Source organism: Trichomycterus rosablanca, chromosome 12, assembly GCF_030014385.1.
Source record: "Trichomycterus rosablanca isolate fTriRos1 chromosome 12, fTriRos1.hap1, whole genome shotgun sequence".
NCBI classification, from domain to species: Eukaryota; Metazoa; Chordata; class Actinopteri; order Siluriformes; family Trichomycteridae; genus Trichomycterus; species Trichomycterus rosablanca.
The window spans coordinates 3,588,373-3,601,856 of NC_085999.1; the positions used below are offsets into that span (position 1 = coordinate 3,588,373).

Below are 13,484 nucleotides of genomic sequence, written 5' to 3' on the forward strand. Positions count from 1 at the left end.
AGTGAGTGGACACGGTATTTAAGCGCTGCTGTGTTTGATCCACTCATAGCAGCACAACACACACTAACACACCACCACCATGTCAGTGTCACTGCCGTGCTGAGAATCATCCACCACCTAAATAATACCTGCTCTGTGGTGGTCATATGGGGGTCCTGACCAGTGCATCTATATGGTAAGTGGAGCTGGTAAAATTGTGAGCCTTTTTTGGATCAGAATCTTGGTTTTTCTTCTATCCCAGTATTAATGACAATATTTTAGCCATTCTTGATGACTTAATCCAGCTGTGTTCTTTGTATAGACATTATTATCACATGTTGCTTGTCCATCCATTCTTCACATTCTTAAGCGGTGTAGGTCATCCTGGTAACTAGTTCTTTATAGCCAATATAAAATCTTGCTCCCACTTTCCCAAAAAATGCAAGCAGAAGATTGATTGGATGCTTTATTGTCATTATGTGTCGAGGGAATAAATGTGTGTAAGTTAGTGTTTTTTTTTAAATGAGTTAGTGCCCTGTCTAGGGTGTATTTCTGTCTCGCTCCCACTGTTTCCCTGGAGGACCTTTAAGCTATGCGGTGCAGACACTGTTAAAAATAGTCGTAGCATGGGTCCAAGAAATTTACTTAGGAGTGAAAAGACCAAGGACAGCATGTTGCCGCAGCTGGGAAAGTGGGTGCCGCATAGCAACGTGGGTCCTATAGACCTGGGTTTGATATTTAGCTCCAGTCACAGGCTGTTTTTTTTCCCTGTCTAATAACATGCAGGGAATGAACTGGCAGCTCAAATTGGACACTGAGTGTGTCCAGTTACGGGGCAGTTGTAGCCTAGCGGTTAAGGTACTAGACTAGTGAGCAGAAGGTTGCTGGTTCAAATGCCGCCACTTCCAGGTTGCCACTGTTGGGCCCTTGAGCAAGGCCCTTAACCCTCAGTTTCTTAGACTGTATAATGTAATTCGCTTTGGATCTTTGGTCTGCTAAATGCTGACAATGTAAATGTGTGTGTGTGTGTGTGTATGTGTGTGTGTGTGTGTGTGTGTGTGTATTAGATTGCACAGGGACAAAAATGAATGAATAATATAAAACCATTTTATATTGTTTATAAGGAAGTGGTGGCTCAGCAGTTAAGTTCCTGTACTAGTAATTCAAAATGTTGCCTGTTCAAGCCCCACTGGTGTCAAGTTGCCACAGTTGGGCCTCTGAAGACCTTTAATCCTCATTGTATTCAGTCATAACTGTAAATCGCTTTGGATAAAAGCGTCTGCTAAATGCCACTAATGTAAATGTTGATCCAGTGTACCAGTCTCGTTTTAAACCAAATATGAAGCAAAATGGATTTGAACAGAACAGCAGAACATTAACCAGAGATAAACGGCGACCCCCATTGTGCATAAGCGCCAGCCGATTGTTCACATGTAATACATATTTAGGCCTGGACTACAGGAACACATTTTATCTAACACATATTCATAATTAAAGGATTATTAGTGTATTAGCATGTGGAGGTGGTTGTCACAGAATCAAGATTAAGACCTATGAACTGTCAAGGACTATTTTATCAAATAAATAAACAGAGAACATTGTAAAAGCTTTGTAATTCCACTTGATCTAACTTTAAGACATTAAAGTGAAATCTAAAAAGAAAACTATTGATTATTGATTGTGTATAATTTGAAGTTATGTTGTGTGGAGTTGATGCACGCTCACGCTTATTTAACTGCCCTTATTATGCGCAACCTTTTGCCCCTGCTGTATCCTGGCCAGGGTTACGCTGGGTCAATTTTCCCCGAAATCACTGGGCGCAATGCGGTGACACAACCTAGACAGGACGCCAATCCTTCATGGGTCCTTGACCACCCCCATCCCCCTGTATGTAGATGCCCGAACAGCCAAAAGCACTGCTGGTGACTTGAACCTTGGATCCTAGCTGCATTGGTTTATTTAGGGCAGCTGTAGCCTAGTAGTTAGGGTACTAGACCAGTAATAAGAAGGTTGCCGGTTCAAGCCCCACCACTGCCAGGTTGCCACTGTTGGGCCCTTAACTCTCTATTTCTTAGACTGTATACAGTCACAGTACTGTAAGTCACTTTGGATAAAAGCGTCTGCTAAATGGCCAAAATGTAAATGTAGCGTGATTTACCACTCTGCTTCCCAAGCGTCTACCTTAGAAGATGTATGTCCTATTTCGATATCATCTAATAGACAAATGTGTTTTAGATTAATCATTCCTAACGTCCCCAACAACTGCCTCCAGTCTTGCATTGTTGGTAAGCGTGAAATAAACAGAATTTATAAACGTGGATTCTTGTCTGTGGTAACAACACATAGGATAAAGATGTGGTAGATAAAAATCAGCTTGGATCAGTACTGGATTATTCCTTAAATGTGTGTATTAGTGCACAAAATATAAACACACCCACTATATATCTTACCCTTAAATACTGTAATGAACCTGTCGAGACCAAATTACAACAGATTCCTTCAATGACTCAGCAAATAATCATGGAAGGAACAATGTGTATAAGCAGGGTGGACCGACCTATTAAATATTGTCATTCCTGTTCGTTAGGAGCTGTGTCGCCAGCACATGGCAGCAAAGTCATCGTTCAGTCGTCCAGAGCCGGGTGGACGGAGGGGGACGGACACATCTCGAGTGAGCAGTGTATCGTCTCAGTTTAGCGACGGACCACAGCACAGTCCCAGCTCTCACAGCAGCACGCCATCGTGGAGCGAAGAGCCTGCCCAGTCCAACATGGACATCTCCACTGGACACATGATACTGGTACTGAAACCTCCCATTTTACTTATAGAAGCTGAGAAACTGCCACTTTCAGTTTTACAACCCGAAATCAGAAAATGTTGGGACAGTATGGAAAATGCAAATAAAAAAGTAGTGTTTCTTAATTTACCTTGACCTATTTCAGTGCGGACAGCACGAACCCAAGATGTTCATGTTTTGTCTGGTCAGATTCATTTTATTTGTTGATATACATCCACCCATCCATTTCAGGCCTGCAACACATTCCAAAAAAGTTGGGACAGTATTAAAAATGCAAATAAAAAATAGTGTTGCTTAAATTTACTTTGACTTATTTCAGTGCAGACAGTACGAACCCAAAATATTTTATGTTTTGTCTGGTCAACTTCATTTTATTTGTTGATATACATCCATCCCTGCATTTCAGGCCTGTAACACATTCCAGAAAAGTTGGGACGGGGGTAATTTAGGGCGAATAATACATTACATTACATAACAAGGGTTAAGGGCCTTGCTCAAGGCAGTGATAGCTCATTGGTTAAGGTACTGGACTAGTAAACAGAAGGTTGCCGGTTCAAGCCCCACCACAAGTTGCCACTGTTGGGTCCCTGAGCAAGGCCCTTAACCCTCAATTGCTCATCATGTTCAGCTCATGTAAGTTGCTTTGGATAAAAGCGTCTGCTAAATGCTGAAAATGTAAGGATCCAACAGCAGCAATCTGGCAGTGGTGGGGCTTGAACCAGCGATCTTCTGGTTACTAGTTCAGTACCGTAACCACTAGGCTACGGCTTGCCCCGAGTAATAAGTACAAATGTAATTTTAAACAGGTGATTGTAATCATGATTTGGTACAAAAGCAGTATCCATGAAAGGCTGAGTGATCCATGAGTCTTTGAGGAGCAAAAATGAACAGATGATCTCCAGTTTGTTAACCAGTACAAGAGAGAAGTAATGAAATGCTTAAAAACAATTCTCCTTAAAGAAATATTGGAATGGATTTGCATATTTGTCCCTCTAAATAAACGCTTGTGCTTGACGTTGTGTAAACAAATTGTATAATAATAACATGCAGTATGTTTCTTCGTTAAGGTTGAGCCTCATAAACCTAACCTCATCGGTCCTAACCTCATCAGCAGTTAAAATACGACTATCTCTAAAAGAATATTGAATTAAAATGTAATACATTCTATTACCTTGTCTGTCCAGGCATACATGGAGGACCATCTGAAGAACAAGGATCGTTTGCTGAAGGAGTGGGAGGCTTTGTGCTCGTATCAGGCTGAACCCAGTTCTGTTTCTGTTGCCCAGAGTGAAGCTAACCTTGAGAAGAATCGGTACCCTGACTTTGTGCCCTGTAAGACACACTTATGACTTTTCAATTGTAAAAAGATTATAAGTCTACAATATTATTATATGTGGCTTAGTGGGTAGCACTATCGCCTTACAGCAAGAAGGTCCTGGGTTCGATCCCCAGGCGGGGCGGTCCGGGGTCTGAGTGTCAATGTGTGTCTGGCGACCTCTCTGGGGTATTTCCTGCCTTTCGCCTAACAAAATCAGACCCACAGCAACCCTGACCAGGATTAAGCAGTGGTAAAACAGACATTTAGGCCACTTTTAGTAAAACTCCTCCTATATTTAACATGGGGAACCTTTAATGCACCTGTAAACTCAAGCAGTTAAAAAAACTGCGCAAGTGTTTGAACATGAATTCCATTAGTTTCATGCTATGTGGTGTTTGTTTGACCTCACATTAATGAAAATCCTTCACATTACACTGGTTTTAATTGTAAACATTACTTTTCTCTGTGTGTTACGTTAAAGATGATCATTCCCGAGTAAAGCTGAAGCCTGAGACGAACCCCAGTAAAGAGGACTACATCAACGCCAGCATTATTGTAAGATGAACTTAAGCTTAGAGACGATTCTTAAATAATGTTATTGAGGTGCTACCACTGATGATCTGGGTTCAAATCTCAGCAGTGCTATCGACCAGCTGGGGGTCTATTGTATAGTAGTAATACATACTGCATTATTAACCTTAAAGTCCATAATACACTTATTAATATTATTATGTCTGGCTGGCTTTTTCCAGCATGACTGAGACACCATACTTGTTTAGAGTCTCAGTCAGCTAGTAGTGCTTGGGTGGCACAGCGATCTAATGCTCTAACCCACCACCATTGAGAACCATTTGAATATTTGCTGACCACCTGGGTGCCCAAACAGGTAGACGATTGGCTGTATCTAACAGGGAGGGAATTGTTGGGCAGGGATGCCTCATCAGTTCTGCAATTACAGTCTCTGCGGGCCAGTTGAGGCTCCTGCACAAGGGAAGGTTGATTGTGGATGGCAGTGTGTGGCGCTCCGTGAGCAATACTGTGCTCTGTGGGACCTGCCTCTGGCTGGTGAAAAGAAGTGGTCATGGTGGCACACGTGTCGTAGGGTGCGCTTGATGATCTGGGGTAGGAGGCGGCAACAGCAAACATTACTGGGTGAAAAAGTAAAAAATATAAAAAAGAAAGAATATATAACAAAAAAAACCCCCATTATTATTTACTGTAACTATACACCCTCTCGTGGACTCTCTCCTTTAGCTCACCCCAGCCATTTCAGTGGGGTTTAGGTCAGGTAACTGGAATTGGGACACCAACTTCTGGCAGTTTGGTTATATTCACCTTAGACAGCCACTTGATTTATAGCACAGAGATAAAGAACTCATACAGTGGTAGAAACTTTACTATTTTCTTCAGTTAATTCATCAGCCCTGTTAAAAACCATAACTCTTTCGCTCCCCAGATTGACCATGACCCTCGCATGCCTGCTTACATTGCTACCCAAGGCCCCCTGCCGCACACCATCGCTGACTTCTGGCAGGTCAGTAACAGTTCAGTGGTTAATAAATAACTCCCTATATGGCTCTCTTCAGTAACCATTTACTCACTAATAACGGATGAGTTGTAGGACCAGTTTTAGTGTGCAGCCTTTATCTCACTGTGTTTGTGTGTGTGTGTGTGTGTTGTAGATGGTATGGGAGAATGGCTGTACAGTGATTGTGATGATGACAGCTCTGGTGGAAGATGGAGAACCGCAGTGCGAGCGCTACTGGCCTGATGAAGGATCGTCTCTGTACAACATCTATGAGGTAAACATACTGCACATACTCATTTCAGGTGCAGCTCTGCTATCTTTAGTTCATATCAGTGAGAACACTGACTGGCTAATGGCATCATGTGGTACAATAAAATAAAACTGCTTATTAATGTGGTACACAGTGTAAAACAATGACTGGTGCAATAATTGCTGTAATTAAACAAATACAAACTCAAATACAAACAGAAAATGCTCCTGAATGTAAATGCATACCTATTTTTTGCCCACATAATGTAGTTCACACCAATCATCAGAGCTAGTTTGGCTTCCTAAAACAGCCAAATGATGTGCACTTGGCAATACAATGCACTAAACTACATCAAATAATAAAAACTAAAAAACATTTCAATTAAAAAAAGGTTTATTAGTTCAAAAATATTTAAAAATGCATTTTCCTCCCAAGTCGTGTCTCATTACCTGATACTGCTGTAGAAGGAAAGCCGTAAACGTCACAAATTATTAGGACTGGCACCGATCCGGTATCGGTCCGATATTGGCCCAAATCACTGGATTGGATATCGGAAGGAAAAAAAAACGTGTAATCCGATCCAATACTGTTGCTTAATGTAAATAACACTTAATGTAAATAAAGCCAAGGCTATTTATTATTACTGCTTAGTTGTTTGAGAGGAGAAATGACGGTATCGGATTGGTATCGATATGGGCAGATACTCAATTTGCAGTATTGGTATCGGACATAAAAAAGTGGTATCGAGCCAGCCCTACAAATTATATATACTTATGTACTTGGGATGTATTTTAATATTTAGGTTTGCTAACAATCAGGCATTTTTACTAAATGCCTACAATAACAATCACAATCAGCAGCGCCCTGTCCAGTGTGTTCCTGCCTTTCGTCCAGTGTTTTTCTGTGAAATTAGACCCGCCGCGACCCTGACAAGAACAAAGTAGTTAATGAAAATGAAAAGAAACAACAATTATTTGTGGTGTTTGATTATGCATACGCATACATTCCCTTTTGTTTTTGCTAATGTCTGAGGTGGAGGATGGCTGGGGTGGCCGAAACAGCCTAGTCATAATGAGGTGCACTAGTCTCAAGCCTGAATAAAAATAGTAAGGTTCAGAAAGGGCATCTGGCTTTAAAACTGTTTTAAAGTGTTTAAGTCTGGTATGAGGACCCCTACATATACAGTTTATTAGGATTTTGACGTCATGTTTTACACACTTTGGCTACATTCATGAAGTTACTGGTTACACAAGATTTGTCAGTCATGGACAATTTAGTATCACCAATTTGTACTGTGGGAGGAAACCGGAGCTTCCGGGGGAAACCCACACAGACACGGGGAGAACATGCAAACTCCACACAGAAAGGACCCGGACTGCTCCAAACCCAGGACCTTCTTGCTGTGCCTAAATATGCAGGAGCATCCGGAAAAGGAAAATTTTTAGCAACAACGAAGTGGTTGAATGCTCGTTTCTTATTTGACTGTACTATGTAGACGTCACAGCTCTAACTGGACTCCCTTGTGGCCTCTAGGTGAACCTGGTGTCAGAGCACATCTGGTGTAAGGACTTCCTGGTGCGTAGCTTCTACCTGAAAAATGTGCAGACGCAGGAGACCCGCACACTGACCCAGTTCCACCTGCTCAGCTGGCCTGCAAACGGCATCCCCACCTCCACACGCCCCCTGCTGGACTTCCGCAGGTACTGCTGCAGCTCAAATCCTGTTATGGATTCAAATATTTAAAAGCTCAATCCTTGCTATTTCTCTTTCTTCGTATGACGGTCCTGTTTTGGTGTTGCTCAAGCCCTGTTAAACCCTGGACGATGTGTTCATTCTTCTTTATTCCCCTTGTGCTTAGGGTTATTCCTGGTTGACGCTCAATCCTCTAGTCTCCTCGACCCTTTCCTACTCGCTCTCTTGACTCTATCCCACTTTTTTCTCTGCCTGGTGGAGGTCGGTGGGCTCCTGAATGTTACACACCTCCCAGTGTCATTTTTGTGGTTTGCAGCTAGTAATCTGGGTCCAGTTGCATAGTCACAAAAATGATCATTGGTAGGTGTGAGTGCAGCAGGAACAAGGCTGAAAGGATGCTCCATCGCCTCCCCCTATTCCTCCTCTTTTTTCCTTTACCTCTCTCCTCTTAACCTGGAAGCTGTTCCGCCTGCACTCTTTCTCTTTTTATAATGATGAATGCCACTTTATTCTGACAAAATGAAGACATATCTCATTATAAAAGCATGTATCTGCTGAAATGCCACCTTCTCAAACCATGTTAATCCTGCTCTTTACCTGATCGTCTTTCTTTCAGAAAGGTGAACAAGTGCTACCGAGGCCGGTCCTGCCCCATCATCGTGCACTGCAGGTAAACAACTGCAACATCACATTAATTCTTGATAGAAACAAACACAACTGTCTTAATTATTAAATTTCATTTGTGACCATCATTTGTGTTGTGGTTTCTTGTAGTAATGGCACTGGAAGAACTGGAACTTACATCCTCATTGACATGGTCCTAAACCGCATGGCCAAAGGTTTGTTCTACAGACAATCCAAACATCAGTTATTATCACACAGGTTCCTGTTCCACTGACATTATACCAGGGCTAGCTATAATCAATAGGGTAAAAACAAAAACAGTTGTGTGAGGTAAATTTTACCTTGGGCTTTTGTCTGGCTTTAAGAAAGGAGATGGGAACAACTAAAACTCATTTTGCTAAACATTTACAGAGCTAATATTTTTCTTTATTCACTTGATTAAACAAGTCTTATTGTTAAATGAAGTGAATGAAATTGCCCTGGTAAATTCAGATAAATAAATTGCCCATTTTAACCTACACATGATAAATGCTCTTTTACGTGCCTTCCTTGTATTATTACGTATCGTATTTGTGACCGTCTAATGAGCTGGTGTGGCGTAATAGTAAGAGCCACACTGCTGAGAACAGCAAGGTTCAAATCCCAGGCTGGGCTCACAAATACAGAAGGCGCATGGTGTTACATGAACTTCGCCATTTCGGGGGACATCTATCCACCCTTAGTGCTGGTCCCAAGACAGGATGTGGATGTGGATGAATGATTAGCTGTGGCGAAAGTAATCATTGTAAGTTGTGGGTGTGGGGTGCAAAGTTTTTGTGTTAAATAATGTAAAGTGAGACAGTGTTTTACATGACTTAGTGGGTCACACAGTTTACATTTCATTTTTAAATTTTATATGAATTATGTGCAGGTTATTGAAACTAATATATAGCGCTGTAGCGTTTATCTGTTCTTATTTGTTTATTGGTTAACAAAGCTGACAGGACACACTGTGACTTACAGTAGTGTTACTTTAAAGAATTAACAGTCCTTACAGTTTATTTAGCAGTTTTATATCACCGCTTATCCAATTAGGGGTGGGGGGGGGGGGGGGGACTGGGGGCACCAGTCCATCACAGGGCAAACACACACATTCACCTATAGGGCAATTCAGTGTGTCCAATTATCCTGACTGCATGCTTTTGGACTTGTGGGAGGAAACCAGAGCTCCCGGAGGAAACCCACGCAGACACGGGGAGAACATGCAAATTCCGCACAGAAAGGACTCCGCCTGGGGATCGATCCCAGGACCTTCTTGCTGTGAGGCAACAGTGCTACCCACCGAGCCACCATGCCGCCCGAGTTTTATATTAATTAGTGTAAAATAGTGTCTCCTCAGTTTTGAGAAACAGGAAAGAAAACCAAGTTTGCAGCTCCATTTATTTGTTTATTGGCCTAAATGAAACAAAACTAATAAAGTTCAGCTTTTAAGTTCACCTTCACCTATAGTTGCAATTAGAAATATTTAACCCCACGAAGAAAATGAGTTATAACTCTAAAACTTTTATGCAGATTGAGATTTTGCTTTGAATCAAGTCACTTTTAGTTCATTGATGCATCAAATAAATAATAAAAGTAAATCATGTAGTATTTTAAGAGTAGAAGGATATATTGGCTAGACTGCCATGTCACAATTATTCAACCTGTACATACTATTACTAATCTTTAAATGTATATTGAACTTGAAATTTAATTTGCCCAGTAGTTATAATTTAACTAAAACCATTTCTAAGAAAAAGGGCTCAATAATTTCACACTTATCCAAACATACAGACACCTACAGTTTCAGGGTTGAGTTCTCACTCCTCTCTGCCATGCTGCCTGATTTTTCTCACATGTAAAATGTATCAAGCACTCCTGTACAGTCCATTTGCATTAAGCAGCACTGCGGTTTTATGGCACAGCTATACTGATAAATCTGTACCGCTGTAGAAATGTTACAGCCAAATCTTTGTCAACACACACATTTCAATTATCAATATATCAGTTACTTCAGAGTTGAGTTTTCATTGTCAGTGCTGAGATTTACACATAATCGGGTATTTTAGTTTTATTCACTATTCATAGATACCTTTGGAAAGAGAATAAATAAAGGACACTGGAGAAAAGAGCAAAGATGTAGGTGCTTGGACGTCAGCAGTGGGCTGTTTATATGCATGAACCTGTTAAGCTGCCCCCATGAGCGCTGGCATCTTGTTTGTGGAAAAGGAGTAGCGAGTGACACCTCACTGAGATTCACTGTGTTTGCAATGCTAATGTGCTGATGTGTTTTTAGGTGTTAAGGAGATCGATATTGCTGCAACACTGGAGCACATCCGTGATCAGAGGCCGAGTATGGTGCGCACCAAGGTACAATCAGTGTAGTATTTTTGTATGTGTAGGCTAAATATAATAAATACAGCTGTATGCAAACGCTTAGGCAACCTTTGCCACATAACATATATTGTTGATTGTTTTTATGTGAATGAAAAGAGGTAAACACGACCACAAATCATACGTTTGAACCCCACGTTTGACAACCAATCAACAGTCCACAGAACTTGTTTTGGAAATGCCGCCGACTTTTCTAGATGTTGTTTTGCGTAATTCAGACATCTTTTTGAAAAGGTTGATCTGGGAAGGTTTCATTTTGATGACTTTTCTATGCAGATTATATTTGTATAAGTAGCTCACCTGGACTGTAGGATGATCTGAAAGTTTTAAAGATCAATCTGGGAGTTTAATTGGTCTTTCGGATCCTGTCTTGACCATTTCAGATGTTCTTCACTGCTATTTTCTAATGACCTTCTGGACATTTGGAAATTGAAAGCTGGAAATGCTGTATATGTTTTTATATTTGATATTTTTATAACTTACCTCTGCTTTGAAGGCATCAATAAGTTCATTAGTCAAACAGCTGCATAAACAAGCTTATGGTTGTTGAACAATGGCACAAGGTTTAAACAGTCAAGAGAATAAATTACGCTCTAATTAAATGTGCTCTAGAACTGCTGACAGTGACACTTCTTGAGTTGTTAAAGCTCTTAGGAGTCAGTTACAGACTAGAAACGTGTTGTAACTTTCTCACAATATCACAGTTTGAAAAGAGACGTTTTAAGTTGTTAGCAGTATGTTCCTGTGTTGTGAGAGTGTGGGAGAATGTATCTCTGTATATGTAAGTGTACTGTATATACACCGATCAGCCATAACATTATGACCACCTCCTTGTTTCTACACTCACTGTCCATTTTATCAGCTCCACTTACCATATAGAAGCACTTTGTAATTCTACAATTACTAACTGTAGTCCATCTGTTTCTCTACATGCTTTTTAACACGCTTTCACCCTGTTGTTCAATGGTCAGGACCCCCACAGGACCACCACAGAGCAGGTATTATTTGGGTGGTGGATCATTCTTAGCACTGACACCGACATGGTGGTGGTGTGTTAGTGTGTGTTGTGCTGGTATGAGTGGATAAGACACAGCAGCGCTGATGGAGTTTTTAAACACCTCACTGTCACTGCTGGACTGAGAATAGTCCACCAACCAAAAACATCCTGCCAACAGCACCCCGTGGGCAGCGTCCTGTGACCACTGATGAAGGTCTAGAAGATGACCGACTGAAACAGCAGCAATAGATGAGCGATCGTCTCTGACTTTACATCTATAAGGTGGACCAACTAGGTAGAAGTGTCTAATAGAGTGGACAGTGAGTGGACACGGTATTTAAAAACTCCACTCATACCAGCACAACACACACTAACACACCACCACCATGTCAGTGTCACTGCAGTGCTGAGAATGATCCACCACCTAAATAATACCTGCTCTGTGGTGGTCCTGTGGGGGTCCTGACCATTGAAGAACAGCGTGAAAGGGGGTAACAAAGCATGCAGAGAAACAGATGGACTACAGTCAGTAACTGTAGAACTACAAAGTGCTTCTATATGGTAAGTGAAGCTGATAAAATGGACAGTGAGTGTAGAAACACGGAGGTGGTTTTAATGTTATAGCTGATCGGTGTATATATGTATAAGAAAAACTATATAATCCAATATAAAAGTATGTGGACACATGACCATGAGCCTGTTAAACACCCCACTCCAAAACTTTTGGCATTTATTTGGAGCAGCTCCCCACTTGTGGCTTTAATGATTTTTTTAACTGTTTGGCAGATTTTTGAGCCTATTTAGTTAAAGTAAATTCATAAGGTCAGACCCTAATGTTGAATGATTTGGATGATGAATTGGATTGCAGTCAGCATTCCAATTAACCTCAAAGGTTTATAATTGTGGTTGATGTTGGGGCTTTTTGCAAGCCTTTGGAGTTCCTTCACACTAAACTCACCCAACAATGTCTGCACACCTGCTTTCCCCCCCCCATGGTGTTGATGTGTGTGTTTGAGAGAGACATATACATCTTAATTTAAATATCAATCACTAGCTGATGGTGGAAAAAGTGTGAGATGAGACAGTGAGATCCGGCTTCATTAAATGGCAATAATATAAGAGGTATATGACACATGCTTCTCTTTGCCCTCTTCACAGGACCAGTTTGAGTTTGCCCTCACAGCTGTGGCAGAGGAAGTGAATGCCATCCTGAAAGCCCTTCCACAGTGAGCCATTCTACTGCGTGGCACTACGTCAGTATGCATCCTGCCCTCCCTCACTCACACCAAGCATTTACATGGACAATACCATGCTAACGATTTCCTCTAATGCATAACCACGGCCTTACACACTACAGATACATGAACATGAAATACATGAAATTTACTAGGCAGCACTGTGTGTGTGTGTGTGATATACTGTGGATGAAGCTGGAAGGATGACATTGTAAAATACTACATGAGCTTCAGGTACTGATACACACGGAGCCTTTTAGCATATCTGTTTTTTTCTGGAAATTGATGTTGCCAATACAGACAATTTATCATGAAAACACATCTAGTCCTATTTAGGAAAACGTGATTATATGTCCACACAGAGAGGAAACTGGAACATGTGATGACTCTTTTTAGAGAGATGTATTGCCCATCGTTCATCCAGTGCAAGGTGTCGAACGCATCACTCAACGTGCTTGCTTTTGTTCTCGTGTTCTCGATGATTGTGGAAACATTCCGTTGTGTGATACTTGTAAATAATCCATTAAGTCTATTTGTTTATTCCTGTAGCAAATGTGTGGAAAATTATACAAAAAGAGAAATATATATATGCCTATAAATCTGACTTTATTTTGAATTAAATGTGATGTGGTACAGCAGCGTGCTGTTTCTG

The 13,484-nt window shown here is 41.1% G+C and overlaps 1 protein-coding gene across 2 annotated transcripts in view; it reads left to right on the top strand.

Annotated features, from left to right (window-relative positions):
• Positions 1 to 13,470, top strand: part of ptprna (protein tyrosine phosphatase receptor type Na) — a 51,324-nt gene extending 37,854 nt beyond the window's left edge. For both annotated transcript variants that reach the window (XM_063005359.1, XM_063005360.1), the window contains exons 14-23: positions 2,567 to 2,779; positions 3,961 to 4,108; positions 4,576 to 4,649; positions 5,551 to 5,628; positions 5,777 to 5,896; positions 7,406 to 7,572; positions 8,181 to 8,234; positions 8,339 to 8,403; positions 10,503 to 10,576; positions 12,756 to 13,470. In XM_063005359.1, the coding sequence (XP_062861429.1) occupies positions 2,567 to 2,779; positions 3,961 to 4,108; positions 4,576 to 4,649; positions 5,551 to 5,628; positions 5,777 to 5,896; positions 7,406 to 7,572; positions 8,181 to 8,234; positions 8,339 to 8,403; positions 10,503 to 10,576; positions 12,756 to 12,827 (1,065 nt within the window). In that variant the 3' untranslated portion in view covers positions 12,828 to 13,470. The remainder of the gene's footprint in view (positions 1 to 2,566; positions 2,780 to 3,960; positions 4,109 to 4,575; positions 4,650 to 5,550; positions 5,629 to 5,776; positions 5,897 to 7,405; positions 7,573 to 8,180; positions 8,235 to 8,338; positions 8,404 to 10,502; positions 10,577 to 12,755) is intronic.
• The last annotated feature ends 14 nt before the right edge of the window (positions 13,471 to 13,484 follow it).